This window comes from Fusarium proliferatum (genome assembly GCF_900067095.1).
Source record: "Fusarium proliferatum ET1 genome assembly, contig: FPRO_scaffold003, whole genome shotgun sequence".
In the NCBI taxonomy this organism is placed as follows: Eukaryota; Fungi; Ascomycota; class Sordariomycetes; order Hypocreales; family Nectriaceae; genus Fusarium; species Fusarium proliferatum.
Window position 1 is genome coordinate 378,923 of NW_022194792.1, and position 27,473 is coordinate 406,395.

At 48.3% G+C, this 27,473-nt stretch overlaps 14 protein-coding genes and 3 non-coding genes across 17 annotated transcripts; 8 read left to right on the forward strand and 9 right to left on the reverse strand.

The window, feature by feature from the left end:
- Window positions 1–401: 401 nt before the first annotated feature.
- On the forward strand, window positions 402–3,208 carry FPRO_07068 (uncharacterized protein; the record flags this gene model as incomplete). The annotated part of the gene is made up of 3 exons (XM_031227949.1): window positions 402–669; window positions 719–2,472; window positions 2,522–3,208. The coding sequence occupies 3 exons, from the start codon at window positions 402–404 to the stop codon at window positions 3,206–3,208; spliced, it is 2,709 nt and encodes a 902-aa protein (XP_031078334.1).
- A 942-nt stretch (window positions 3,209–4,150) lies between these two features.
- Window positions 4,151–4,254, forward strand: tRNA. Its single transcript has 2 exons — window positions 4,151–4,188; window positions 4,211–4,254. It is a non-coding gene; the product is annotated as a tRNA-Leu (tRNA).
- A 317-nt stretch (window positions 4,255–4,571) lies between these two features.
- FPRO_07067 (uncharacterized protein) lies at window positions 4,572–5,354 on the forward strand (the record flags this gene model as incomplete). The annotated part of the gene is made up of 1 exon (XM_031227950.1): window positions 4,572–5,354. The coding sequence occupies one exon, from the start codon at window positions 4,572–4,574 to the stop codon at window positions 5,352–5,354; it is 783 nt and encodes a 260-aa protein (XP_031078335.1).
- A 90-nt stretch (window positions 5,355–5,444) lies between these two features.
- FPRO_07066 (uncharacterized protein) lies at window positions 5,445–5,888 on the reverse strand (the record flags this gene model as incomplete). The annotated part of the gene is made up of 1 exon (XM_031227952.1): window positions 5,445–5,888. The coding sequence occupies one exon, from the start codon at window positions 5,886–5,888 to the stop codon at window positions 5,445–5,447; it is 444 nt and encodes a 147-aa protein (XP_031078336.1).
- Window positions 5,889–6,609: 721 nt separating this feature from the next.
- On the reverse strand, window positions 6,610–7,763 carry FPRO_07065 (uncharacterized protein; the record flags this gene model as incomplete). The annotated part of the gene is made up of 2 exons (XM_031227953.1): window positions 6,610–6,686; window positions 6,737–7,763. 2 exons carry the CDS (start codon window positions 7,761–7,763, stop codon window positions 6,610–6,612), a joined length of 1,104 nt encoding a protein of 367 aa, XP_031078337.1.
- Window positions 7,764–8,347: 584 nt separating this feature from the next.
- Window positions 8,348–8,456, reverse strand: tRNA. Its single transcript has 2 exons — window positions 8,419–8,456; window positions 8,348–8,383 (listed from the first exon to the last, which is right to left on the reverse strand). It is a non-coding gene; the product is annotated as a tRNA-Met (tRNA).
- Window positions 8,457–10,388: 1,932 nt separating this feature from the next.
- Window positions 10,389–11,503, forward strand: FPRO_07064 (uncharacterized protein; the record flags this gene model as incomplete). Its single annotated transcript, XM_031227954.1, has 3 exons — window positions 10,389–10,535; window positions 10,584–11,269; window positions 11,323–11,503. The coding sequence occupies 3 exons, from the start codon at window positions 10,389–10,391 to the stop codon at window positions 11,501–11,503; spliced, it is 1,014 nt and encodes a 337-aa protein (XP_031078338.1).
- A 629-nt stretch (window positions 11,504–12,132) lies between these two features.
- tRNA lies at window positions 12,133–12,204 on the reverse strand. The gene has a single exon. It is a non-coding gene; the product is annotated as a tRNA-Asp (tRNA).
- Window positions 12,205–12,383: 179 nt separating this feature from the next.
- On the reverse strand, window positions 12,384–12,794 carry FPRO_07063 (uncharacterized protein; the record flags this gene model as incomplete). Its single annotated transcript, XM_031227955.1, has 1 exon — window positions 12,384–12,794. One exon carries the CDS (start codon window positions 12,792–12,794, stop codon window positions 12,384–12,386), a length of 411 nt encoding a protein of 136 aa, XP_031078339.1.
- A 687-nt stretch (window positions 12,795–13,481) lies between these two features.
- Window positions 13,482–14,516, forward strand: FPRO_07062 (uncharacterized protein; the record flags this gene model as incomplete). Its single annotated transcript, XM_031227956.1, has 2 exons — window positions 13,482–13,557; window positions 13,615–14,516. 2 exons carry the CDS (start codon window positions 13,482–13,484, stop codon window positions 14,514–14,516), a joined length of 978 nt encoding a protein of 325 aa, XP_031078340.1.
- Window positions 14,517–15,234: 718 nt separating this feature from the next.
- FPRO_07061 (uncharacterized protein) lies at window positions 15,235–15,666 on the forward strand (the record flags this gene model as incomplete). Its single annotated transcript, XM_031227957.1, has 1 exon — window positions 15,235–15,666. One exon carries the CDS (start codon window positions 15,235–15,237, stop codon window positions 15,664–15,666), a length of 432 nt encoding a protein of 143 aa, XP_031078341.1.
- A 416-nt stretch (window positions 15,667–16,082) lies between these two features.
- Window positions 16,083–16,549, reverse strand: FPRO_07060 (uncharacterized protein; the record flags this gene model as incomplete). Its single annotated transcript, XM_031227958.1, has 2 exons — window positions 16,083–16,341; window positions 16,401–16,549. 2 exons carry the CDS (start codon window positions 16,547–16,549, stop codon window positions 16,083–16,085), a joined length of 408 nt encoding a protein of 135 aa, XP_031078342.1.
- Window positions 16,550–18,433: 1,884 nt separating this feature from the next.
- FPRO_07059 (uncharacterized protein) lies at window positions 18,434–20,200 on the reverse strand (the record flags this gene model as incomplete). Its single annotated transcript, XM_031227959.1, has 1 exon — window positions 18,434–20,200. One exon carries the CDS (start codon window positions 20,198–20,200, stop codon window positions 18,434–18,436), a length of 1,767 nt encoding a protein of 588 aa, XP_031078343.1.
- Window positions 20,201–21,233: 1,033 nt separating this feature from the next.
- Window positions 21,234–22,232, forward strand: FPRO_07058 (uncharacterized protein; the record flags this gene model as incomplete). The annotated part of the gene is made up of 1 exon (XM_031227960.1): window positions 21,234–22,232. One exon carries the CDS (start codon window positions 21,234–21,236, stop codon window positions 22,230–22,232), a length of 999 nt encoding a protein of 332 aa, XP_031078344.1.
- A 459-nt stretch (window positions 22,233–22,691) lies between these two features.
- FPRO_07057 (uncharacterized protein) lies at window positions 22,692–23,967 on the reverse strand (the record flags this gene model as incomplete). The annotated part of the gene is made up of 3 exons (XM_031227961.1): window positions 22,692–23,096; window positions 23,193–23,514; window positions 23,621–23,967. The coding sequence occupies 3 exons, from the start codon at window positions 23,965–23,967 to the stop codon at window positions 22,692–22,694; spliced, it is 1,074 nt and encodes a 357-aa protein (XP_031078345.1).
- Window positions 23,968–24,216: 249 nt separating this feature from the next.
- Window positions 24,217–24,781, reverse strand: FPRO_07056 (uncharacterized protein; the record flags this gene model as incomplete). The annotated part of the gene is made up of 2 exons (XM_031227963.1): window positions 24,217–24,328; window positions 24,378–24,781. The coding sequence occupies 2 exons, from the start codon at window positions 24,779–24,781 to the stop codon at window positions 24,217–24,219; spliced, it is 516 nt and encodes a 171-aa protein (XP_031078346.1).
- A 550-nt stretch (window positions 24,782–25,331) lies between these two features.
- Window positions 25,332–27,434, forward strand: FPRO_07055 (uncharacterized protein; the record flags this gene model as incomplete). The annotated part of the gene is made up of 6 exons (XM_031227964.1): window positions 25,332–25,447; window positions 25,508–25,770; window positions 25,821–25,932; window positions 25,986–26,240; window positions 26,291–26,392; window positions 26,447–27,434. The coding sequence occupies 6 exons, from the start codon at window positions 25,332–25,334 to the stop codon at window positions 27,432–27,434; spliced, it is 1,836 nt and encodes a 611-aa protein (XP_031078347.1).
- Between the last annotated feature and the right edge of the window lie 39 nt (window positions 27,435–27,473).

Here is a 27,473-nt window from a genome sequence, read left to right on the forward strand (position 1 = left end):
TTTTTCAGCTCTGTTGCAGCATCCACCGCCCTTCACTCTTTTTTGCATGTGGTTTCTCGTCTTAGCAGTCAGCGTCTTATTGCTCTTGGAATGCAGGACAAGAAGAAGAAAAAATGGTCTGACAGTAAGCTAATGAACACGAGATCTCTAGGGGGTAAGACTTCAAGCGGAAAGGAGAGGGATGGGGGCAGGTGATATACCTGAGAATATTCCGCTATCGCCCAGCGGCCGTCTGAAGTGATATAACGTCAAGGTGCCGCAATCTCACTTGTGCATTGTTCTATGTCTCTGCATGGGAAAAACTAATCCTTGGAAAACCACATTCGTTGTTTGTTTACACAGTCTCTCGTTATACGCCACTTCTTTGCCTTGCCTTGTTTTCTTTTCTTGTTTTATCCACCATGTCACTCTTGCGTTTTGCTGCACTCGGTGCAGCGTTCCTTCACTTGCCCTCCTCCGCGAGTGTCATCGTCCGCAGGGATCTGACACCGCCTGAAACCCCCAGAGACGGATGGACGTACCTGGGATGCTATGTCGATAGCGTCTCGAAGCGTGAGCTCGATGGGCCTGTGCACTATGACACTGAGGGTCTGACCGCTGAGACGTGCGTGGCCCATTGCGTAGGCCTGGGCTACGCGTTCGCTGGCATGGAGTATGCTCAAGAGTGCTGTAAGTCGAGTCTTCAGATAAGTGATTGAATTGTGATTGACTGTATCAGTCTGCGGTAGTAAGAAGCCTACTACCAAAGCTCCCGAGGCCGATTGTAGCATGGCCTGCACTGGCGATGCTGATCAGCCTTGTGGAGCTGGTGATAGACTCACTGTCTTTGGCAAGTCTTCTGCCGGAGGTACCGCTGTGCCCTCCGGCGAACCATCCGCGACTGCTTCTGCCACTGGCACTGCAACCGCTACTACCGGCCCCATTGCCACTGATCTTCCTGATGACTGGTCCTATGCCGGTTGCTACATTGACCCTCCCGGCCGTGCCCTTTCCCCATTCGGCACTTCCTCTTCCCAGACACCTCAGAAGTGTATCGCCACCTGCATCGAGAACGGCTTCAAAATTGCTGGTCTCGAGTACGCTGAGGAGTGTTACTGCGGTAACGCCCTCAACAATGCTGCGTCCAAGACTACAGAATCCGACTGCAACATGGCCTGCAAGGGCGATGACAGCCAGATGTGCGGTGCCGGCAATCGTCTTTCCCTCTACTCCAGCGGTGACTTTGAAGTATACCCCATTCCCGTCGCGCAAGAAGATGACCTCCCTGGTGACTGGGAGTACAAGGGCTGTGTCTTTGACAACAATAACCCATATGTGCTCGAGTGGCTGTATGAAGACTCCGGTAGCTACGCCACCAGCAACATGACCGTCCCAACCTGCCTCAAACGCTGCCAGAAGTTCGGCTACTCCGCTGGTGGTGTTGAGTACGGCCGCCAGTGCGTCTGTGGCGACCTGAAGGCAGTTGAGGCTAAAGGCGATATCTGGAAGGATGATAGCTTCTGCAGCATGGCCTGTCCCGGCAATCGCAACTACACGTGCGGCGCGGGTAATCACATCAGTTACTACGAGTGGACAGGCACGTCGCTTAACACGTTCCATTACGCTTCTGGACCTGCTGCGGGTAGGTATGATCACTTCTCTACTTCCCCCATCATCCCCCTCATCAGCTCTGTCGGCATCAACGATAAGGTTGTCTTTGTGGAGAAGCATGGTACCTCTGATGATGATACTGAGGGCTCGTTTGAGTTTGACTACTCTACCAACAAGTACCGTGAGCTTGCTCTCAAGACTGATGTCTTCTGCTCTGCTTCCTTCACTCTTCCTGATAAGGCTGGCCGTATCATCAACATCGGTGGATGGTCTGCTGAGTCAGTCTATGGTATTCGCTTCTTCACTCCTGACTCACCTCAGGGAGTCGACAATGGCACCAACGTCTGGGAAGAGGATTACACGCAGCTGCGTCTCTTTGATCCCCGTTGGTACCCCACTGCCATTGTCCTTTCCAACGGTTCCATTCTTGCTATGGGTGGAGAGTCTGGTTCTGATGCTCCCATCGTTCCCTCCGCTGAAGTACTGCCTCACCCTGCTGGTGTAACCAAGTCGACTTACCTTGACTACCTTGAGCGTGCTGAGAACATTGGCCGAACCAACTCGTACCCTCATATGGCCATCTTGCCTTCTGGCGGTATCTTCTTCACCCAGTTCAATGAGTCTCGTATTCTTTCTCAGGTCGACTTCCAGTCTATCAAGAAGCTACCTGATATGCCTGGTCAGGTTGACAACCCCTTGACTGGTCGTAACTATCCTCTTCAGGGTACAATGATGGTTCTACCTCAGAAGGCTCCTTATACCGACCCTGTTGAGGTTCTCATTTGCGGTGGTACTACTCATGAGCCTGGAAATGAGGCTCTTGACAACTGTGTCCTTATGGCACCTGATACCCCTGATGCTGACTGGGTCATTGAGCGCATGGTAAGCATTCTCTATGCCTCATCTCTGTCATATAAACTAACTGTCACAGCCCTCCAAGCGTGTCATGCCCAACATGGTCGCTCTCCCTGATGGCCGCTACCTCATCCTCGGTGGTGCGCAAGTCGGCCGTGGTGGTTTCGGTCTCGCTGACAACTCCAACCTCAACGCAGTCATGTACAACCCCGAGGAGCCTCTCGGCCAGCGCATGACGGTCCTTGCCAACACCACCATCGCCCGCATGTACCATTCCGAAGCTGTCCTTCTCAGCAACGGAAAGATTCTCGTCTCTGGTTCTGACCCTCAGGATCAGGGCAAGCATCCCCAGGAGAAGCGTATTGAGTACTTCTGGCCCGACTATCTCCTTTCTGGTGCTGCTCAGCCCAACTTTACTCTAGCTAACCGTGATTGGGTCTATGGTGAGAGCTACACCTTCACTCTCACCTCTGACCTTGAGGAGGGTGCTACCAACATGCGTGTCTCTCTCATGGCCTCTGTTGGTGCTACTCACGGTGTCAGCATGGGTCAACGCACCCTGTTCCCCGAATTCTCCTGCAGTGGTAAGACCTGCACCGTGACAGCTCCTCCTGATGCCTTCATCAGCCCTCCTTCATGGTACCAGATGTTTGTGCTCGATGGACCTACTCCCTCGCACGCCATCTGGGTCCGAATTGGTGGTGATCCTGGAGAGCTTGGTAACTGGCCCAAGCTCCCTGGCTTTACTCCTCCTGGTGTTTAAGTCGATGCTGTATCTGGCATGTAATCAGAAGCACTTGCTTCTACGAGAGTATGATCAAACATGGAGCATACGATGATAATCATCAAGCGCGCGATTTCTTTGCATTATTTCTTAATTATTCTTCTCATCTTGGGTCTATATACCCATGACTTTAGCTAATATGGCTGGATTATGCACGCGTACAACAGCGTTGCGCAGGACTGTTTCATTATGTATTATGTACCCGTACATATTTTATCTGATTCTCATATCGCACTTTGATGCGTGCTCATCATTAAATGCGTTCTGAAGGGGCGAAATTATTCGGTATCTCAGTAACGCTGAAGTTCAAATTACCTGTGATAAACGCGTAGAAATGCAGCTCTGACGACTTGGTGAATATCGCCAGCGATGTATGCAATTGCGACCAGCAACTGTCTCGTTGGGAGGACGTGGTGTCGCGCAATTCGCGTTGGTGCTCAGACGCGAAAACAACGCGTTAATCGCGAGCATGATCCCCAGTCACTCACTGTAGGGTAACCAAACAGTTGACATTTAACCATAACAGATATCATAACAGTATTTTAAGAACAGAGAGTGCAGGGTGAGAGTGCTTGCTAATCGTCTTTATCATTTCTCACAAGTCAGTGTGTTTGAGTGACAATGTTGGTGGCCATAATTAGGTATGTCCTCGTGAAGTTTGCGAAAACATATTTACCAAATCCGTCCCCTTGTTATAATTCGACAACAACGACAGAAGCTCAAAATAGTGTTCTTAACATAACAGCTCAAGCAGTGCACTGATTGCTCAAGACCACTTAGTCCACGCGAATCAAAGTCAAGTCAAACATATCAAGCTATTACAGATGAGAGATGCTGCATGTCGGCAATTGCTTCGCTGTAGTGGCAGAGTAGTGTAGCAGTATCTACCTGCCTTGGAAACGGTCTACTATCCAATCACAAGGCAAGATGGCCGAGCGGTCTAAGGCGCTGTGTTCAGGTTTCATTCAAACCAGTGACGATTCGCAGTCTCGAAAGGGGCCTGGGTTCGAATCCCAGTCTTGTCAATATTCTTTTTGCACTTTTCGGCACTTATCAATCACTGACTTACCTTGACACTGAACTTGCTTCACACGCTTAACCATGACCTCACTCTGTTGTTATCTTTCTTTTTAATTGTACTCTCTAACAGCTGCCCTCACTGTTATGTTAGTATGCAAACAACCGGGCCTATTCAATTACCAGAGTTTCCCCGATTTTCCGCTCTCCATCAGCCAAATGAGCCCCCCTCACAGACCCTTACTCAGCACTCACTCAAGCCATCGCTATAACACCAACAATGAGCCGACTGCAAGAAATGATCATGCGGGATAAGCGAATCGCCATGTACGGTGACTCTCCTCCGCCTCCAAGGACGCCTGCTCCTTATCCAGAGGGCGAGCTCATTTACAACTGCCTTGGCCGCAACATAGTCCGACATGGCAACACCATCACAAAGTACACAACGCATCCCGATGGCATGGGCGCCAACGATCAGCCAAACGAGGCGCGTGTATTAAAATTCGTCAAAGAGCATACTACGATACCAGTACCTGACGTCATCAGTAGTGATTGGGATCGTATTGAGATGGAGTACATTGAAGGCCAAACATTAAAACAAGCATGGCCCTCACTCAACCAGGAAGAGCGCTCAGAGATACTCGCCCAGCTGAAGGATTACATCGCTCAGATGCGCGCGCTAAAGGGTACTTATCTCGGTCGATTCGACGGCCAAGGCGTTATCGTCCCAAGCATGATGACTCGATCGGGCGGGCCTTTTCACACCATTGAAGCATTCCACGACTGGCTTGTTCGACCGCCAAAGCGAATTACCGAGCAGTCCATGTACTGGCACCAGATCACGACGCAACTCGCGAATGACTGCCCTATTGTGTTTACGCATGCCGACATCTCATCCAGGAACATCATCATACGCGACGGTCGGATAGTTGCGCTCTTGGACTGGGAATGGTCGGGTTGGTATCCCGCATATTGGGATTACGTGTTTGCGCTGAGAGGTCTGGATAAGATCGATTGGGGGACGCTGGGTAGTCAAGTGCCGTCCCTGTTTGAGAAGCGCTATGATCTCGAGTACATATTGGTGAACTTCATCACTACTCTGTCATAGAGCTGCTCATAGCTTCTCTGTATGCCAATACCCTCTGCAGTCTAACGTCTCCGATGGAACTTCTATGGGACTCCCTCGCAACTCTATCATTCAGCCAACACATCCATCCAACAACTTATCCATCAGCTCCCCCTCAACAGCATCATACCACTCCTGCGTCTGATACCCCGCAGAAACAAGCGCCTGAAGACCCTCAAGGATAAAAGTCTGGCAATTCCAATCACTCATCTTCTCCCTTCCTTCAACCGGAGTACCCACAACTACATTGACCGGGTCCATCTCACGACCCTTCCAGACCTTTACAGCCCCGAGATTAACGTGGCTGAGGTACGTGGCACTGAGGGCCCAGTCTACTCCCCTGTGAATCCTGTCGACTTTCCAAGGGTCGCCCTCATCTTCGTGCTGCGCGTGCACGGTTTCATGAAAGCTCGGGTCTTCGGGGCACGTGAAGTACGCAAGGATGTGACGGGCGAAATAGAAGTCTGGGGTGCCTCTGAAGATGTACAGGGTGATGCAGACGGTAGATTGGCTCATGCTTGATTCGGCCCAAGGCCATATGAAACCCTTGTTGAGCGTATATCTATGATAGATGCGACAACACAATATAGAATAATTAATCTGTAGAGTAATGTCTCTCAAAAGACCTGTATTGTCGCGCCATGCTACCGTTTTATCCCATCTCACCCTTCGGGCCAGCGGCTAGACGAAATCTGTTGGTCGACTCATATTCTGCTTGTCCAGCAGCTGGCCCAACAGGAGTTTGACCGCAGTGCATTCCGCTTTAGGATGTTCTAGTGTTTTGAAACGTCTGTTGGTTGTCTCGTCCGTCTCTCACTGCCGGCCAGTCATTGGCCACATAACAACATGAGGCGCTGGGGACAAGGCTTACGCGTTTTCTTATTGAGCTCTTATTGAAAGTCAGCCCAATTAGCCGCTTGATGAAACGCTGGGGAACCACGTCTGGCAACAGTTTGCAGCCAACAACAGAACCGCTGTAGTGAATGGTGAGCAAGCGGCCGACTACAGGCAAACAATCACAATTGGCGGCCATTGTAGCATGCCATGTATTCAAGTATACAAATCCTGGAAGTACCATATTCTAAGCCTCCAGGAGCTTTTGCATCTCGTTGCATCAAAACTGGGAACATGTAAATTGCATATTGACCACCGATTTCTTCAACTCTTAACTGGGCATATCTCATGTCTCCTCACATATAGTGATTAATTCAAAAAAGCAAAAAGGAAGAATGGAAAACTAGTCGCTGATGCTTTGCCTGTAATGTTCTACACCCTTCCACTTCTGCGCATCGAGGAACACCTTGATAGCTTCGTCTAGGCACTGGTAAGCATATTGTCCTCACGAGACTCTTTGTCCGACTTACTTGTTTCGCGCAGATGCTCAACCTCTCTAGGCGAGCGGTAAACATGCTTGACAAAATTCTCCAGTCCCTCAAAAGTATCTGCCTCCAAACTAAGCAGTCCCTCATAGTACACCGTCACGAGATACTCCTCGAAGGAAAGGCCAGCCAGGTTGAAATACTCCTTGGTAAGCTCACTGTCGTCGATGCTTTCTTTATCCGCATCTTCTCCCTCGTTCGGAACATTGCCTCCATCCACTTGCCCACCGTTGATCTGGTCATCCTCGTTTAAGCATTCATGCACGTCAACTGTCGATACCAAAACGCAATGGCCTCCCGATGGACTCAAATACAGGTATGCGAAAGCACAGTGCTGCTGGTCGAAATAAAAGCGGCACAAATAGCCTCCTTGATCGTCATCAATTGCAGCTGGACATTTGATGAGCTTCGATAGCCGGAAGTACCAGGCCGAAGAGCTCGGAATGCGGTGGTGCAGTCTATTGCTTCGGACAAATGCCTCAAATCCTGTAGGAAGCACAAGACCCAGATCGCTGACTTGCTTGACCACAGCATCGACATCAGCTTCTGGCGCTACAGGCCGATCGCCTTCAACTCCGGTATGTGGCAGCATCTCACCCGCCATATCCTCATCCAAGGGTTCAAGCCACTCAAATGAACCGTCAAGCTTCATCCAAGTTATCAGATCAGGCGGGGAGCATCGAATATACGGTCCACCCTCAGGGTCCAGTGATAGGGCCTCGTAATCCCTCCTTGGAATTTCCTCGCTCATTGAGACATTATCATCCAACGGCGGGATGTGAGATGGATATGAAGGGCAGATGCGACGAGTGCTATGGATGCTTTGCGGGGGAAACAAGGCTACCATTTTCTGGGCGTTGCGAGTCCATTCTTTATAGGGCCTGAACGCTGTTTCGGCTGCGCTGAATAGTGCTTTGTTGAAAGTCTGGAGGATAGACAGTAGGTCGAATGGATTGAGATGTTTGAGAATTGCAACGGTGACTTCTGGGGGGAGGGTCTGAAATGAGGGCATCGTGACGAGTAAATGAATGAAAGTCGGAATATTGACGATTTGGAAAGACGGAAAGATGTTGGCTGCCTTTAAAACGAGAGCTTTTACGATTGAGGTTTAGTATTATGTGGGGTCGTGAACGCGGAATTTGGAGTACACAAGGTGCAGCCGACGATTCCGCAAAGTGACTTGGATCCACCAATGCTTTAACAGCCCACCATGCAATTCTGGCGGATAGGTGTTAGTGTCACTGCCGCTCTAATGTGCCTCCGTTTTTCCCCAAGCCCCGGCTTGTTCTAGCGTTCTGTTCTTCACCACTTGCATCTCCTCACTCCACACATGGACAAAGCGCGGCCTACCTGCATCGGCAATTTGGGTCGGGCACGCTGTCGTCGTTTACGGGATGTAATTACGCATTGGAATTTAAGCATAATTGATGCCTTGTAGAATTAGCAGTCCTGTTAACAAACAGAGGACAATAAAACAAGAATAAAGATAAGTGTCTATCTAATAAACAACAAACAATGAATGAACGCTTTAGAGAAACGTCATTTACGCATTCAGTGAAAATAAAATCAAGTCCCAGTAAGGGCAAAAGATAGGGTTGTCGGTGGAGAGGCTCGAACTCTCGACCTTTGGATTACTCTAATCTGTGATTAAATCATCAGCTTAACGCTATGAGACCAACGCTCTAACCAACTGAGCCACACCGACAAGGTTCTTGATGTCTCAGTCGCTCAGAATTAAGTTTATCATCATTACCACCCTAGGCGACGGATTGAATCGTGTGAAAGTGACAGTATTTTGTCTTCAGTGTGTCATGTCAGTCCACCGAGACGTGTCATCAAATGAGAACGAATCATCGCGCTCATCTCCCTGCGTTTGTGGCCTGCCATTGGTGATCTTCTGCGCGACGCGTCCCGGTGCCCGGTGCATCCAATGCCAAAGTATTTTAATGCAATAGGAGGGGGACTGGTTCTCTTTTATGTTCGATCGGAATTAGACGGTCGTTGATTGAATCTGACTTAGACTTTGGAGAGTCTGCCAGCTTTCTATGTGCAATGGTGGAAGCTCTCTTGAATTTCACTTGGGCGGTTGTTGACTTCTAGTACGGTCCTCAATGACCTTGAGGCACTCTGTTACTGCCTCAAAAAGGCACATACGGTGGCACGGAACAGGCTCTATATGGATTTACAAGTAAGTTAAATTTTATTACTCTGGTCTATGTTGCTCAGGACTATAGACAAAAGCCAAGTGCTAGATCCGAAATTCATGTAATAGTGTAGGGTATGAGCTATTGATTCCGAAGACAATCGTGAATAACGCGCGGTCAGGATCGGAACAAACAGACCCGGAGACGTAAATGATATCGGATGCAGGTGATACGGTTGCCGATCGCTAAGCCACCTTACATCTTACATAGCTTTCATCCTCCATGAACTATCGAGCAATGCGTTCCTGACGATCGATAGATCTGTGCCTGGCAGAATGTCGCCTATTCGATAAGCTCGAGATAACATTGACACATTGCAGACTTGCAGAGTATCTCCAACCTTCGGAAGACCAGACAAAAAAGATTCGCAGACCCGTACAGTGACGGTGCACTAAAAAGTCCAGACCTCGTCCAGAAACCCCCAACTTCCCGTACCAAACAAACACCGTTTTGACCGTCAAAACAGGATAGCGTTTATATCGCCGCATCACTTCTGTTTCGACAGTAGCTATAATTACACCAAACTACGGAGTACAACAAACAGCGTTGACACCTAACTGAAATCGTACCGATTGCCGTGATTCCTTATCTTTAACTATAACCCTAATATTTCCCCTGGGCCCCTGGGTTAGTGTGTCATCGCGCCCCAAATGGTAAGCTGTGATGGCACTAAAAGTTCGGTAAGCGAAGCCGTTTGAGGTTCTGCCCCTTGCAATGGGACCTGCTACTTTTATGGTTGGAGGGGAGAGTCTAGACGCGAGTCTTTTTTTTTTTGTAAGCGCTGGGAGTTTAGTTCTTATCCGGATGATAAGAGAAGGGATGTTTCATCTTGTTAGATTCATCTTGACTTGGGGCCCAGATTTGTTGAGATGACTGGAGTCAATTGATGGAGGATAAATGGGTGTCTCAATCTCTACTAATTATCCGTGATATTTATCATCGCCAGACCATGACGAATACCGTCTGTAATGCAAATGTCATCTCTATCATCCGTCTCGGTGTGTTTCCCAAGCCTTCAGACCATCCTTGGCATCCGAGACCGGGAGAGTCTCACCCTCCTCGTCGCGACAAGACCTGCGGCGTGAATCACGCTATTCCCCACCTCCACACGTCAAGGTTTAAGGTTACCTTAAGCATACCTCACGAAACAACACTAACGCTCCGATGCTATTTTCGACCCTCCACTCAATTAAAACCTGTTTACTATAGCTAACCCAGATCTTCTATTAAAACAATGCCTCCGTCCAACCTGCTGATTTTTACTCATCATCGTTCGATTATTCTGTTCTTTGTTTCCTAAACTGTTTAATTCTTCTCTTCTTTGAGGCTGGCCTCTTTTTTGTCAAGCGGATAATATTATTTGTTTCAGTCCTTTGAGTACTCCCAGCCAAGCTTTACTTTTTCGTTTTTTTTTTATTTCAAGGATAATCATCATGGCTGGTTCCATTTCTCTGAGGGCTCTTCTCTTGAGTGCTTTTGCCTCAAAGGCGATTGCGAGTTGTGCTTATGGTACGCTGTTGCAGCCGAGAGCTGAGGGTGGCAAGGTCGAGGTCAACACTTTTGGTTACACTGGCAAGATCGTATGTACCCAGAACTCAGCCATGATTTGTTGATGCTAACAATTGCAGGGCCCTACCAACTGGGTCGCTCTCGATCCCCAGGCTAATGCCCTCTGCTCTACCGGCGTGAACCAATCCCCCATCGACATGGTCGCAGGCGCCAACGCCATGGTCCCCGCCAGCCAGCTCAGCCTTGAGATCCCCGACATGCTCGAGGGCGCCGAATTCGAGAACCTCGGTACAACTGTCGAAGTCGTCGCCGGAAAGGGCACCATGTCGTTCCAGAACAACAGCTTCACTCTCCAGCAGTTCCATTTCCACTTGCCTAGTGAACATCTCGATGCTGGCAAGAGTATGGCTATGGAGATGCACATGGTTTGGGAGAGCGCCGATGCTAAGATTGCTGTCGTTGGTGTCTTTATTGACGTTGAAGATGGTGCTGGTGGAAGCCCTGCTGGTAATGCTACTGCTCCGGCTCCTCCTGCTGCGACACCTGCTGCTCGCAAGCGTGATGGTTTCACCAAGGTTGTTCGCAAGAGTGAGACTGAGGGCAAGGATAAGCGACAGCTTCCTGGTGTTGGAGGTTCTTTCTTCCATGTCAACGCTCCTACTACCGCTGCTACTACTGCCTCCAACCTTCTCGAGACTGTCTTTGGTTCGGTCGGTGAGATTTCTGAGCCTGGAACTCTTACCAAGACCAAGGGTCTCAGCATGGCTGAGTTGGTTAGCACTCTCGCCGCAGGATCTTTCCAAACGTAAGTCTCATCAACTACTACTTTGACCCGGACCGTGCTAACAATCGAAATAGATACGAGGGATCTCTTACAACTCCCCCCTGCAGCGAGGGTGTTCGATGGCTCGTTTCCGACCAGAAGCTCTCCATCAAGACATCCACCTTCCATAGCGTTCAGTCTGTTATTGGCTTCAACTCTCGATTCCCTCAGGGCGCTCTTGGTGAGCCCAACGCCCTTGCAGGAGTGGCGGCCTAGACCTAGCAATGATGATAAGAGGAAGAAGCTTGGTTGTGTAATAATATTGTCCTAGTATACGAGTCTGAGTCGCGCAGGTATACTGGCAGGTTCACAGTTAGGAACAAAGAATAGATTCGGTGATCATAACTTAAGTATTGCTGTGTGAATATGTGTTCATACAACCAGTACTTCACATCCCTCGTGACAACCCTTTCGCATGACCGGACGTTTAATTTTAATGACAGAACGGCCTAGGATAACATGAGGATCTTGGAGCTGTAAATCGTGAGAATGACATTAATGATGTGGTCAAGAGACACGCAAGCGCACGCTATCAGATTGCCGCCAATTGTCTCAAATATCACAATATACAAATTAAAGAAGAGTGCCACGAGGAGGATGCCGGATATATCCGCCCAACGTGATCAGCCTGAAAACTTTAGGAGGATGACATGTCGTCAATCGGGAAACACAAGTATAAATGTCGGCAGAGGCGGTTCTAAGGTTGGGACGGAACTGATGTTCTTATGACCTTGCAGTCGTCCCGAAAAAAAGAAAAAAAAACATCACAATCATTGCCGTATTATGATAATGGTTCAAGGGACAAAAATTAAAAAAGGAAACCTGCGTATCGCAGGTGGCTGGATCTCTCCCGCCGGGAATTGAACCCGGGTCTCAAGCGTGACAAGCTTGCATACTGACCACTATACTACGGAAGACGAACAGGCTCAAGCCTGCTGTAGTGAGGGGATTGTGATTGGGTCTCCGCAATTAAAGCTTATACCGCTATCCTGCTGTAAAGTCAATTCAATAAACTGGTTGCCACCATTGTACACAATTGTCTCTTCTGATAGTGTCAATCAATGAGTTTATTAAAACGAGTGACTGCCTTAATATTCTAGTCTTGACCGGGGAAATTGCGCAGTGTTGCATTGACCAAGTCGTCCGGTCCGCGACAGAAGATCAGCTTGGGTTCTTTCCGCGACGTGTCGCCCTTCTTCGTTTCGACGATATAGTCGACGCAGACAGTAACAACTGACTCAAATAGCTCCGTGAACTCAATGTTGCCACGAGAACACCATCCGACGATTATTCCGCCCCATTCTCTCTCTCTTAGCTGCGATTCAAGTTCGTCAAGGTTGCCGCCCTGCGCGTCAAGGTCAAAGCCGATGTTGGTGAAGCGGGATGATGTCGAAGCAGGGACTTTGGTCTCAGACCATTGTACTTGGAGGCTTTCAGCTATTCCATACCCGTGGAGATGGCGAACAAGAGAAATAGTGAGAATGGGAATAGGTGTTGAGGTCGCCATAAGAAGGACTTCTAAGAGGTTTGTTGCCGGTGTATTGAGATTACTCTGTGGGATTGAATGATGAGGATTTGAACGAAGATGTGATTATTGATACTGGATGACTTGAACATCAAACTCTATAGCTTTTATACAGAGCGATTTGGTTACTTCTAATATGCTGATTGTATCATAAGCTGATTGCATCATAAGATGATGATTACAAATGTACAAAGCTGTAGCGAGATGCCGAGGTCTTTCCAAGACGCCGACTTATCACTCAGCCCAATGAAAGAGAAATGATAAACAGGATTAGTAGGCAAACCAATATTAAGAAGAAATCGCTTAATGATTCTAGGTATTTATGCTATTCTATTATTGCAGTTCTCTAATACAGTCTGGATCTACCTTGTCTATAAAGACTAGCGTATATTTATATTAGACTATAAAAGTCTACTTTTATTGCAAAACCTTGCTGTCTTTATATATAATGCAGGTTGGGGACTTAAACGGACTTAGCATTGCGGCCCCGGCGTTAGATCCGGTTGTTGAAGAATATTATGGGGTACTCAGCCAGGCCTGATAGGCGATCAGTTGACACAGAACTGTGTTTTAGGGACTATAAATAAGATTGGGATAGCCGGGAACTGTTGTAGCAGCCATGAGAACACTCACCAGTGGACTAAGAGATCATTGCTTTAAAGTATTATCATGGCGCAGTTGGGTGCAGCAACAACTGGACGAGAGGTTGTGGCAGCATTTCCAGAGCGTGTCAAAGACAAAACGTGTAAAAATGCCCAGTACTTTGATTAATGACCTCTTCCTTGACTGATTACGTTTCTAGTTCTTATCACAGGCCCTTCTCCCAATGGAATTGGTTCAGCAACTGCCTACGCCTTAGCAACCGAGTCTCCCCAAACTCTCATTCTTCTCTCCCGCTCCAAGGCTAAATACCAATCTGTCATTGACAAGATTCACGACATCAATCCTCTCGTCAATGTCAAGTTTGTCGAAACAGACCTCGCATGTATGGCAAGCGTCCGCAAAGCTGCTGAGGCCATACTCGCCGACAGAGACATCACCACAATCGACGCGCTGTTCAACAATGCTGGTGTCATCACCAACGATCTCCAGCGCACACAAGATGGACTTGAGGGTCAATTTGCAATCAACCATCTTTCGCATTTCCTCCTCACAAGCATGCTTATGCCTCGACTGTTGACCTCGACCTCCCCAAGAGTCGTTAACATTTCGAGCCTCGGACACAAATACTACGAGCCAACGTTCCAGGATCCTCATTTCAATGATATAAAAACTGAGGGTTACAACCCCGCTAAGGCATATGCTCAATCTAAAGGAGCCCAGATCCTCTTCTCCGTGGCACTCAACCAGCGGTATGCGAAAAAGGGACTTCGGTCGTTTGCTGTGCACCCGGGTAACATGGACAGTGGCATGTATAACCACATGAAGCCCGAGGTATTGATTGATATGGCACAGAGAATCACGGGGAGGAGTCTTGAAGACGCGACTGAGGCGCTTACCAAGACTTCTGAAGAAGGTTGTGCCACTGGCCTCACCGCTGCGCTGGCGCCAGATCTACCTGATGGCGTTTTCATGAATAATTGTTCAGTAACTAAAGATCCTGAGTTTGTTACAGCTTGGGCACAGGATGCTGGGAAAGCAGAGGTCTGTTGGAGAGTCAGTGAAGAGGCGGTTGGGCAGAGATTTGCCATGGACCTGGCATGAAATCTAGAACATCTAGCATCCGGATAATAAAATTTAGGCTCAAGTTTAGCTGCAGTGACTTATTGCTCCGAGTCCCTCTTTTATTTGAGAGCTTTAATGGGTTCTTGAGATGCATCGAGCCGAGCCGAGACTTGGCATTATTACATAACCATGCCAAACGCTGACAATGCAGGTGAGTCAGCGTGTATATTATTACTCGCCTTTTCGTATCTATCCAAGCTCCTTTATTATTAAATAAGGGTCTCTAATAGTGTACTGCTTTAACAAACTGCTTCATTTTAGCCGGGCGGCCACAGCACAGTAGCAATCTTGCCACCGTCTACCTGAAGGTGCGATCAAAAGTGAAAAGATAAGGTAGCAGGAACGAATTCAGAGGTTCTACGTAGCAGGGTGTATCGTCCCCCAAGTGGATCTCATGCAGAGTGCACTCTCGGGGACCTGTCTAATTTATGTGTTTTGAAGCTTGGCATGATGCTTAGTCGGCCGCTTCAGCTCCGTCCATTCTGCCTGCTGAGTTGTTCGTAGGGGCAGACATGGACATTAAAGAAGCCCAGACGGTTATAAAAGACGGTCGGAAACCCATGAGATGTCTGGCTTCTTCACCTTTACGCTCAACACCAGCCTCGCAATTTAAGCTGTGCCTTCAAAGAACTCCATCGTTCGTCCTCCATCCCGAATAAAAAGGTTCGAAGCTAACCATCTCAAGAATATCTCCATCATGCACTTCCCAAGTCTTGCCGCCATCCTCGCTCTCGCAGCCACAGCCGCAGACGCCGCAAAGATCAACCTCGAAATCGGCTACTTCTCAACCATCGTGCCACCCATCGGCGGCAACATCCCCGGCATTGGCTGCGGTCCGTGGGCCCTCGCCACAGGCGCCGACGGCTCTACCAAGAGCCCAACCGGCATGAAGGGCGGAGACGAGTGCCCCAACTCGGAGCTCAGGAACTTCTGCCAGCGGTTCGGATGTCCTCAGACGCTGAGATTCGGCGACACGCTTGCTTTCCAGATTCAGTCTGGTAGCGGACAGAGTCTTACGGTCAGAGGGAGTGTTCTCAATGGAAAGTCACAGACTGTGACTTGTGGACGATCTACCCTGACACACTCTGGGAACAAGTACCGTACAAATATCTGTTACTTTGATCTTTGAGTAGCAGGCTTTATGTGGCACTCGGTCTGAAAGAGGATGAGGAACGATGATCTGAGTCATACACACTGTTGACAAAGACATTTCACATGTAAAAGATTCTTATCTTGTCATGTTTGCCTCAAATTGATATAATCTCAGAGAAGACACATGCTTTATCCGTGGCTGAGAACACAAAGCTCCAGTATTTTATTCTCTATCTATCTTAGCGCGCTAAGGACATTGGAGCACCTCCCTCGAACGCACAATGATATTTCTTACAACCTGGATCCAATATGCCAGTGTCAATAGTCGCCTGCTGTCATCCTTACGCGGCAGTCTCCATCGTTTGCTTGCGGAATCATGATGATGAATGACCTCCCCGGGCTGGAGATGTAGTTGATACGCCTCTCAAAGTTCTCATGCATTCTGGCATTCCCCTACTGATCCACGCCCTCCTGTTCAGAGTCAACATCAAATGCGACCTTACTTCCAACATCCTGATTCATCTCAGTAGGTTTCTCGTGGCCAATTTTTTGTCCTTCAAGGTCAGGCCTATCATTCGTGTTCCTTTTGAGTCTCGGGTCATTCTTATCCATGACTCTTGCGCGCCTGCGTTCAGCGATAAATCCCTTATAAGGATGCTTACTTCTCATGTATCTACGCCAACGGGGCAGCACATCGCTGATAGATTCTGTGCTAGTAGCCCACTCAGTAGGGTATCGTTCTTCATCTGGCTGAGTTGGTGGCTCAAGCACACGTCGCGAATCCACTCCCAGTCCTTGTCGGTGAGCATGGTAAGCAGCCCGGGATGGTCGTCGTGGAAGCGCTGCAACTGGCGTCCGAGCTCGTATGGCATGAAGCGTTCATGCATGGTGACGGAGTTGAGAAATGGTTTAGTTGACATTTTGTAATCTTTCGATAGACAGGGGTATGGGGAAGTATTGGGAGAGAAGAAGGTATATGTGTAGATAAGTTGCTGTGATTGAGGTAAGATGAAGAAGGAAATAGGCCGGGGCAAGAAGGTCTTTAAATAATTATCCTTGTAGCGGCAAGTTACTTGTTGTTCTTTATTAATATTGACACGGCGGCTTTGTTCTTCTGATGTCCCAGGAAAATATGACATGTTGGTGCGGGCAGTGCAGCCTCATAGCTAGACGGTCTGTTCACGATATAGACTGCTCTTAAAGGGTAACCTCACTCCACTCGCCACTGGGATGTTTTTGTTCTAGTGACAGACTCCTCATCCTCTGACAACATGTTGCTCAGGTTAATCACCCAAGTTAGCAATAGCTAAGTGAGTTCCGAAACAAAGTCGGCCTGAAAGTCTGATAATACCTATTGAAACTAAGAAAAGTAGTCTTTTGTTACTCAGTATAAGCCTGCTATTAATCCACATCCTATACTTCTCGGTACTATTCCAATCCTGATGCTTTATGCACTCTACTAGGTATATCTATCTGGGCTCGACACCTTGAAACACCTCTCTTGCTCTTAAAGCATGGTCCTTTTTACAGCCCGAATGAGCAGTTCTGAGTAAGGGTAGGGAATTGATGCATTGGAGTACATCTACATCGGATTTAAAGAGTTCACATGAAAAGAGTTGTTCAATATATTGCCAATGAAGTCTTACATGATAGATATACTTGACGCGTCTGAGAACACTTGTTTACGATAAGATATTTTTTCTATTCTTAATTTCAAGACGGAAAGGCGATCGTGACACCTCTCTCGACCGTCAGAGTTCTTACCACTCCATCCCTCAGATGCCACCTTCAAGGGCCGTATAAAACGTTGGCAGGTTGCGGTAACAATCCCTACTATTCACTGTCGGAATTTCCATAGTCGGTGATTTCAGGTTCAGAATTGGAGTTGTAGTTGCTCTGACCCTCAGCCATCTGATGCATTCTAGCGCTCTCGTCTCCATCTTCGTCCTCGTCTCCACACCCCCTATTCTTCCTGATCCAGGGACCAGCAATCCGACGCCTTTGACTCACTTGAGACTGACATCTACGAAAACTAGTACATTCATTCGCCCTACCCTTGTAAGGGTGCTTCTTTGTCATATAACTACGCCAACGACATAGCGCTTGGAACCTTGACGCTCTGTTACTGATCCACTGACGGGGGTATCTTTGCTTGTCCAGTTGAGGACCTTTCGCGCGGCATTTCTTGTTGATCCAGTACCAGTCCTCTTCGTTTAATACGCGAAGCAAGTCGGGATAGTCTCTGTGGAATCGCCGGATTTCGCGTCCACGAACGTAGTAACAAATTCGATGCATTCTGACAGAAAAGGTCTTTGGCTAGTAGCAATGATGCAAAGTGCTGGATGAAACAAGACACAGTCATCGAGGAAACGCTCTTTAAATAAAGAATCTTGTTGAATTTAGTAGGGCCATTAGTTCTTTATAGTTCTGCGTTCGCTAAGAACATGGCGGTTCTGTGCATCAATATTGAGATAGAACATGGTATATTCTTGGATACTCATCTGAAAGCAAAGCTCTGTGCAGATAGGCGGAATATTCGTAGTTCGAACAATGCAAAAGGCCTGTACTACTTCAACGTTACCTCTTTATTATTAATCATGTTCCAGCTACTTCACTCTCCGAACGTGGATTTCTTCTGTCGGCCATTCACGAGATCACAGAATAGCAGACTATAATTACTGAACATGCCCTTGCTCTATTAGTAATATTATCCATGTTGCGCAGCCCATGTGCCCTTGGTCTCGCAATGCAGTCACCTCCCTGACCTATCGTAAGATTCATGATACATATCTTCTACTGATAACCTACCTACCCCCTTCCAAACGCTGAAATACCTCCCTCGACCTCGTCGCATGGTCCTTCTTGCAATCAGAAATATCACATACCTCATCCCACCATGAGTTATCATATGGTATCACTCGTAGCAGTGGCTGTCCATTCTCATCCAGGAACCTAGAAACATAGAGGCCATGGGGATCACCACCTTCATTCTCTCCATCCATGTTGCTTACCCAAAGCCATCTAGAAGACGGTGGTATAAACCCACTTTGTTCTCTCCCCCGCTCCTCCATCACCACGGTACCAAGCTCTCCTAGTGCTATAAACTGAGGATCCCAAGCACCCTCTTGCCAGGTGACACTTTGTATGAGATAGAGTGCCTCCATACGCACATCGTGGACTCGACACAGACGAGCGATACCCGACAGTGGAATCAGTATACCCTCGCCAAGAGTGATATGACGAGGAACGCCATTCCGTACTTGCTGCTTCAACCACGCCGTGCAGTCGTCAAGCAGAGCTTTAAATGTGTCCTCGTACCGGTCATAAGACAAGTCGCACGGTACAAGGATACAATCCAAGTGGATTTCTGATACAACGCAGTGTATCTCCAGTAGCTTCAGCCGGTGAAGATGGTCCTCGTCAAGGTCACTCTTGAGATAGGCCCGGATCACTTCAACCCATGACAGCGCTTGCTTGTATAGAATTCGACCGCGTTGATGGAATTGCTTGATGACTTCCGTGTCTTTCAGTGTCACTACATTATGGGCCTGCCCTATGTACGCCATCATAGCACTGTTGAACAACCTCCATCGGCCAAGAAGGGACTTTGGCAAGTCTAGCCCATATACTGGCGGTTCCGTGGCAGAGACTGTGTTTATCTGCATATAGATCGGTATGGCCGATATGATTTGACGGGAGTATTGACACATCATAGAAAAGCAGAGGAAGGTATGCTGGACCGACGTGATCTCATCCTTACTGCCTTCTGTGCTCCTCTGTTGTGCAAGATGTTCGTTCAACAGGGCAGTAACACTTTTCAGTATACTGTCCACCGACCGATGGTTCCCCTGTAATATCTCAAACAAAGCCATCAGAATCGTCATAACCGTCATAGTCCGTACAGAGACGTGCGCTGGGTCGAGCTTTAATCGCTCACGGAGACCCTGAACGCCCTTGAGGTAATGCTTCAGAGAAGCAGCATGATTTCGGTTCTTGACACTGTTTGGGCCCCAAACCTTCAGCGGCGAAGGCTTCGATTGGGCGATAGACTGCTTCGTGTCGCGCGCTTCATCGGCGATGGCAAGGGTTAAGGCGCCAAGTGCTAGCACCAGCTGACGAATCGAGTCATCCTGGTGCACACCAGTAAGAATTGTGCCCTCACAGAAATCCATGTAAAAGCTCCCCGAGAGCTCCGGCGCCACGTGATACCGAAAGGCATCGAGGTACGGTACACTACGTCCATCGAGGCCAGGCAGCGGAGACGGAGCAAGCGGCAAGAACTTTACCGGCACGAGCTGAGCTGGTGGTGGCACGAGAACAACCTCATGCTTTGTAGGCTGTGTCTCATAGCCATCGCATACAAAATCTCCGCGAACACACCGCGCACACGCTGGCTTGCCCTCGTCACACTTGACACGTCGAGTCTTGCATGTCAGGCAACCACTGCGGACCTTGGGCTTGCTGAGGCGATAAAAGCGCTGCTTGGATCTGGCGTTCCGTCGTGGGATCAGTTGGACGGGGACGAGCAAGGGCCCTGCAGAAACGAGGGGAGGAGAATGATTGGTCGCCATGAGAAGGGAGGAGAGTACGGCAGTGTCAAGAGGGTCAGTGATTACCGAGCAGGATTCTTATATCGGCACATGAGACGTCAGCAGTTTAGGGCTGAAAACTAGCGGAGAGTGCCGTGCAGTTTCTGGACTAGTCTTGTGGGGTAGTCTCTAAGAAAAGATCTTTGGTACACAGCGAATTATTAATAGATCTTCATGAGCTCAGCCCTCTGTAGAGATTAGTCAGGTAAGCTCGTTGCTGTTATAAATGTCAAATCAAGGAACCCCATGATAAATTTGGAAGATTCCACAGACATCTCGCGTGCAGTACCCGAGTGAGAGTCTGGTCTGACGAAGGAACTAGCGCTGCGTGAAGGAGCAAGAAGCTACGGTTAGTCTCAGCCAGTAGATAAGAAGCTCTTATCCGGCTAATCACCCGTTTGAGCTCGTAACCCCACAATCGGAGCGTCACGGGTGAAAATGGCAAGCGCTAATGGCCCCGACTGGGATGATTGAATCAGTAAACTGGTATATTAAATAGTGTTATATGTTTCTTGAACAGCCCAAGATATAAGCGAGACTCTTTCCACTTGTTTCACTGCCTTCTAACCTTGTCAAAATTGCACATCATCAGATCGGGACGAGGGCCTTTTCACAGGAACATGTAGGTATTACTACTCAACCTCAGATCTGATTTACTATAGGCTCAAGGAATGTTTCTCCTAGAGTTTTACGCCATGCTTCTTAACTATCAGATACTGAAGGGCTATGATTGCAAAGGCCGTTCTTTGACGAACTAGCATCGTACTATGTAGTAGTCGGGAGACAGATTTAGACCCCGCCATCAACTACCGTGGAGATCCCCACTGTTTCCAGCGAGATACAACTGCCGCCAAGATCAACTCTATTTGACGGCATTGGGTGGCCGCTTGGAGCTATGGATTGACATGGGCCATTGCTACGCTAACTGATGCCTATTTAATAACTCGCACAATGCGATTCCTACAATCCCGATGTCACCGCCTCCTCACTTCATAGCCGTTCAGTCACGTTCATCATGTACGGTCTGAAAAACGTTCCGAGCTATTTACTTCTTGCCCATTTCTTGTTCATCTCGCAAATTGTCGCTCGGGCCACTTCTCCTCCAGATGGATGCGACCTCAAGCCCGACAGCCGCATGCCAAACGGCTCATGGGACTCTCACCTCCACGTACTGGACCCAGTTCGTTTCCCGCCTGTTCCAGGCTCATACGAGTTCGGTACATACACAGCATGGGATGCCACTATCGAAGAAACTCGGCTCGGCTGTTCACACATGGTTCTGATCCAGCCGTCCGTTTACGGAAATGACAATACCCTGCTCATCGATACTCTCAAGGCATTCGGACCGGACAGAGCCCTCGGTGTTATCGTGTTTGACGTGGCCAACACATCGACTGCACAGCTTCGAGAATGGGATGATCTTGGCGTTCGCGGTGTGCGGTTGAACTTCCAGTCGACGGGTGATGCACCGCCAGCTAAAGAGCTCCGAGATATGATGCAGCGGTATGCAGATGCTATTCGACCTTTCTCTTGGGTCTTGCAGATCTATATCGCCATGAAGGACATACCCGGCATTGAGCCCGTAATTCCAGATCTGGGAGTCAAGGTCGTTATAGACCATTTAGGCCACCCGGATATTCCAAAGTCGAACAGCTCTGGGACCGCTCTCAACCCGCACAATTTGTCAGGATTCGACTCAATGTTGCGACTCTTGGAGGGAAGCAATACTTGGGTGAAAGTCTCCGCTGTCTATCGACTGTCAAAATCCTCAGGACCCTTGTACACTGACCTTGATCCTGTCATCCTTGAGCTCCTCAAAGCAGCGCCGTCTCGAGTTGTTTATGCGTCCGATTGGCCGCACACTCGATTCGAGGGACTTGATATCAAGCCATGGACTTCTCATCTACTTGACCTGACAAAGGGGAACGTGGAGCTACAAGATCAACTGTTTAGGGACAATGCACGGGAGCTGTGGGGCGGTAATAATACAATAGCCAGCTCAGCTAAGCCTTGACGCTGAAGCAGCATGTCTACTTGAGGCTGAAGGTTCTCGCGCTCATATAGAATTAAGAACCAGTTATACATAATCATAGAGCATTGAGCACTCAATCAGGCTTATCACTTTATAACAGCGGGATCTACATGAAAACTTGCAGCTTATTTTCATGTTTGCTAGATTGACTAAGGACTGGCTCCATGATCGCTGTGATAGGCGACACAGCGCCCTCTCAAGATTCTGGCTTGGTACACGATGTTCCACTTGCAGTGTCAGTACTTGCTGCCATGAACACGAGGAGTCCAAGTGACCGTTTCTACTTTGCATCAACTCAACAGTAGTATGCTACTCGCCAAACACAAGCCCCAACTCGACCAAAACCCAGCCAAGTGCGCTCGGGCAGCACAAGTACAGCAACAGTGCGTCTCATTCAGCTGCAGAGGCCTCTGTCTGAAAATGTGCTCGGATGAGCCTCAGCTAAGCTTCCATCCACTGATTGTTCACAGAAACCTGGCGGCCCTGATATCTCACCAGGCCCTGAAGCACACTCGCATCATCTGAAAGCAACATATCCGCGATCAGGGTGGCTCCCTCGTCGATATTTCCGTGCTTGCTTTCCGCAGCCGCCAGCATCTCCTTGTATTCCTTGAGCTTCGGCTTCGTCCTCTCGATGCGCTCAATTGCTGCGGGTCTCGTCTCAACACACCCAGGTGGCTCTCGGTTCAGTCTCGTTAAGACTGGGTACTGGGCGACAACTTTTATAAGGGCCGCCATGACGCCGTCAAAGTCGATGACCCCGACGATCTGGAATTTATCATCCACCAGGAGGTTGTGGGCTCCGAAGTCGCGATTCACAAGGCTGAAAGACTCTTTGTCGGGTTTCTGTTGAAGTTACAGGGACACAATGTGTCTGAACAGGATCGGGTTTGCGAAGGAAGAAGCTGTCTGGACGTCGGGGGATGCTTGGTGTAAGCAGACTTGAAGAGCGTGGTTTGAGAGATCATCGTAATACTCCAGAGCAGAATTCCAAGGTCCCTTGCCGGTCTCTGTCTCTGTCTCTGGGCCGATGAAGAAGTCGGAAGTCTTTTCATCATAATAGAGGCTCCCGATCTCATGGAGTTTGAAGGAAGATACCGTTGCTTGGATATCAGCCATTTGCATCCTGAAATGCCGATCTTGGTCTGGCGTGCCGAAGAGTCCACCCTCACATTCGTTTGTATCTCTCAATTCTGTAGCAACAGTTCCGTGAATGTAATCCATGAGGATGTATAGAGAGCCAACTTGGTTGCTTGTATCGGCGCTGTAGGAATAAACGGCTGAGACTGGAATCGAGGTTCTGGTCTTTTATTGTTGCCAGTCTCTCTAAGTATAACTCCCCGATAAATGGGGACCACGAATGTACCTACTTGAAGAACTTCATGCCGGTAACCTCGACCCTGAGAGTTCTGGCTATATTGAGGGCTTCACGGCCGCCGAAAACTGTGCGGAGCTCTGGCAGTCTCACCCTGGCAATCCAGCTAGTGCCGTCGGTGAAGCCAATGCGGCGAACCATGTTGAAGTGGCCGATGGAGAAGTTTTGGCTGAAAGTGCAAGGGACTCCATTTTTGAGGGCCTCAGAAACGGATAAGAGGTGATTACAATTGAGCTTGTCGAGAACTGCTAGGGCTCGATCGTGTAACTCTTCACCTGGATCGTAGGCATCAGCTCCGTTCCAGGAGGTGCTTCCAACGAGATCAACAGTGGTGTTGCTCATTTTGAGAGGGAAGAGAGAGATGTTGGAGATGAGATGAGAGGAGGGAGGGAGACTGGTGCGTGAGACGCCTGTGAAAGGACAGCAGAGGGAGGGCTGAAGTGGTCAAGTCTACCACAAAGAAATGCAATGCAGTTGCACAAAGAGAAAAGTCTGTTTTAAGACCATCTTTCCCGCTCTTTGCCACTTTAGGAACATGTAATTGAGTAAATTTCTTTTACTTTTCTAGTTCGTACTTTATCAAGGTCTGATCTAATGTAGACTCAAGTTTACTGAAAAGCGACTGCAGCAAACGCTTCCGACAAACACCCCGGCCAATATTGAGAGGAAATAGCCAACATTCATAGTCATCACTGCGAGCATGCTAGAAAAGCATCAGTCAGAGTTTTGACGTAGTAATCAAAAGAACTTACAGTAGATAGCTCACACCCGCAATTAAAACATCTATCGCTCCCAGCATCATAGCCTCGTTCGCTCTCCACGGCCGATTCTCAATGTCACTAGTCCGGGACGCCACTAGTAGACCTTTCGTTCGCCTGCGTCTGAGACCATCCCTGATGCTGTAAAAGTTGACGCGTAACGCAAGCAGCATGCGCAAAATACTGGCAAATGCGATGAGGAAAATGCAAACACCGGAATATTGTCCAGTCGTTTCGGGGGCGAAGGACTTTGTCCAAAGTAGCGTCGTTGTGGAAGTGAAAAATACCATGTTCATTTGCTCCATGTCCATAGCCATAGAGCTGGAGCTGGAAGTTGACATGGGCATGGAACTGCCCGTCGAAGTGGCCATTTCCATTGTCATTGAGCTCATATCCATTTTGTAGAGAGATCGTAAGTTGGTTGTGATCAGAGGTGCAAAACTTCATTACTTTATCTAAGCTTATATCACCGCGGTAGCGGATATAGAAGTGCCGGGAATAATCTTATCACCGCAGATAAACTTGCTCAAGCCTGCTCAAACTTACTCAAGTGCCGATTTATGCGATGATGGCGTGGGAATAATTGATGTTTCATTGAGAGATTGTCCAATTAAAATTAATGCTTACGGAACTCGGCACAAGACCCCTGTTTATACTAAAACGGTTGCTCTGTCAAGGGTTTTACATATCTACGTCGCTCTATATCAACAAGCCGAGAACTAGATTACGCCTGTTCCTTGAAATCCCTTCATAATTTCCGCCATATATCCTTCGTCGCATTTGAATCGATAAATCTTGGCTCGTGGACGGCAGACCACCATACCACCTCTCTCTGCTCGGGTTTCTACGCATAGCCATCTTTTCACAATATCCCTTTACAGGTATCTTCTTTTGGGATTTTCTCTTTCAAAGATTTATCGATAGCACGCTGCGGTAGATCGACTGCACATGGATTCTGCAGCTTGGCTTACGCCCCCAGTTCAGTTGACTGGGAGTCGTGCATTTACCTGTGATGGCTTCACCGAAGCGCAGTGCGCATGGTACATGCACAGATGGCATTTTTGGTAAGAAAGAAAGCAAACGAACAGAATAAATCAATGGAGAGTTCTATCTAACGTTAAAAGGTACATCGCGGATCATGTCTACGCTCTTCCTACAGTAGCCTTCTTCATGAGTGGCATTGGACTCTTTACGATTGGTCACTTAGTATCCTACTATATTATTGGTCTTGCGTTTCCCAAATTCCGTGGGCCAAAACCTTGGCGCATGCTTGTCGCTAGCATCAGATATCTTTCGTATCGTGGATTCCATGTTGCATCACTTGGTTTCAACTCAGCTCCCATTGGAGTTATGGTATTGGGACTTATTGGAGCCGTCTTCTTCTTTTGTAAGTGAACGGGGCATCGTCGAAAATGTGCGATCATTAACGTGAGATAGGCATGGACTTGATCCCTCAGCCGTACTACTGGCCTTCGCTAGACTTTGGCGGCTCACCACCGTTGGGAACAAGATCCGGATGGTTGGCATTAGGATGCATGCCATTTGTATTGTCAGTCCTGCATTACCAACTCTGGCCTCTATATTCTTACTAATGTGTAATAGCGCTACGGCAACCAAGACAAACTGGATTACCATGCTGACTGGTGTCTCACACGAGAGACTCCAAGTGTTCCATCGCTGGATAGCCTATGCCTTTTTCATACTTGCTCTTATGCACACATTCACATTTATCGTGTATCATATCAGATTCCATGACATGCAAATGCATTTCAAAATGAGCCTCCTGTTCTACTGGACTGGGATCGTAGCCCTGATCTTCCAAGCCTGGCTGACCTTTGCGTCGCACAGCGCCATCCGGTAAGTGAATCACGCCATCCTATCTTACTACTGGCTGACAAGGGACCTAGAAAGCTATTGGGGTATGAGTTCTTCAAGGCGACGCACTTCTTTGCTGTTGTCATATTCATGATTACTTTCTTTTGGCACTGCGACTATACCCTAACATCTTGGTAAGCCTTTCATATCCATTCTTGTCTGTCACTGGCACTGACTCTCAATTATAGGCACTACTTCATAGGAACAGCTGCTGTATATGTTCCCTGCTATGTCTACCCTTGGCTACGAACTTGTTTCGAGTATGGTGTCCGAACAAAGGCCCATATCAAAGTTGAGGATAACGGTTTTGTTCGTGTCACTATCCCCGCCAACTTCACGTGGGAAATAGGACAGCACTGCTTCCTCCGCTTTACTGGTTTTGGGCTTACACAAGCATTGTCAGCGCACCCATTTACCATTTGCTCACTGCAATCATCATCCCCAGATGACCAGTCATTCCTTGTCTTTTATCTTAAGAAGCACCGAGGCTTTACTGCAAAGCTCTATGAGCACGCCTTACAGAACCCAGGAGCTCAGATCTCAGTGCTGGTTGATGGACCATACGGGGGCATCAATACACAGCGCTTCGTGAACAGCAATCATCTTGTTGTAATCGCGGGAGGGTCAGGAGCTGGCTGGACCTTGCCTTTCATCGAGCAGTATGTCGCAGCCCAAACAGGCCAGGCCGATGAAAACTGCAAAGAAGGTCAAAGAGAGAGATGTCCGTTCTCATCACTTCGCGTGATACTAGCAAGCCGAGACGTGGAGAGTTGCAGCTGGTATCGACAAGTTGTAAGCGACAGGTTGCTCAAGTACTCAGACAAAATGATCTCAGGCTTGCAAGTGCAGATCCATTGCACCAGTGGAGGCCTAACGGAATCAAGCCTCCCATCAAACAGTAGCTTCGTCCCTGGCAACAAAGAGCCAGGCAGTGAAAGAGCAACAGAAAGTCAGGTATCATTTGACGAATTACATGGTCGACCTGACTTGCCAGGAATTCTGAAAAAGCTGGCAAGTGGGATGACATCTACCACCTCACTTGGTGTATATGTCTGCGGCCCGGATACTATGCAGAATGATGTACGAAACGCTGTGGCATCTCTAAACTTGGATATTCTTGGGGGTGCAGATTCTGCGGGAGTGTACTTGCATTCTGAACACTTCTCTTGGGCATGAGCGTCAATTTGACCGCCACCTTCAATTAAAGAAAACAAG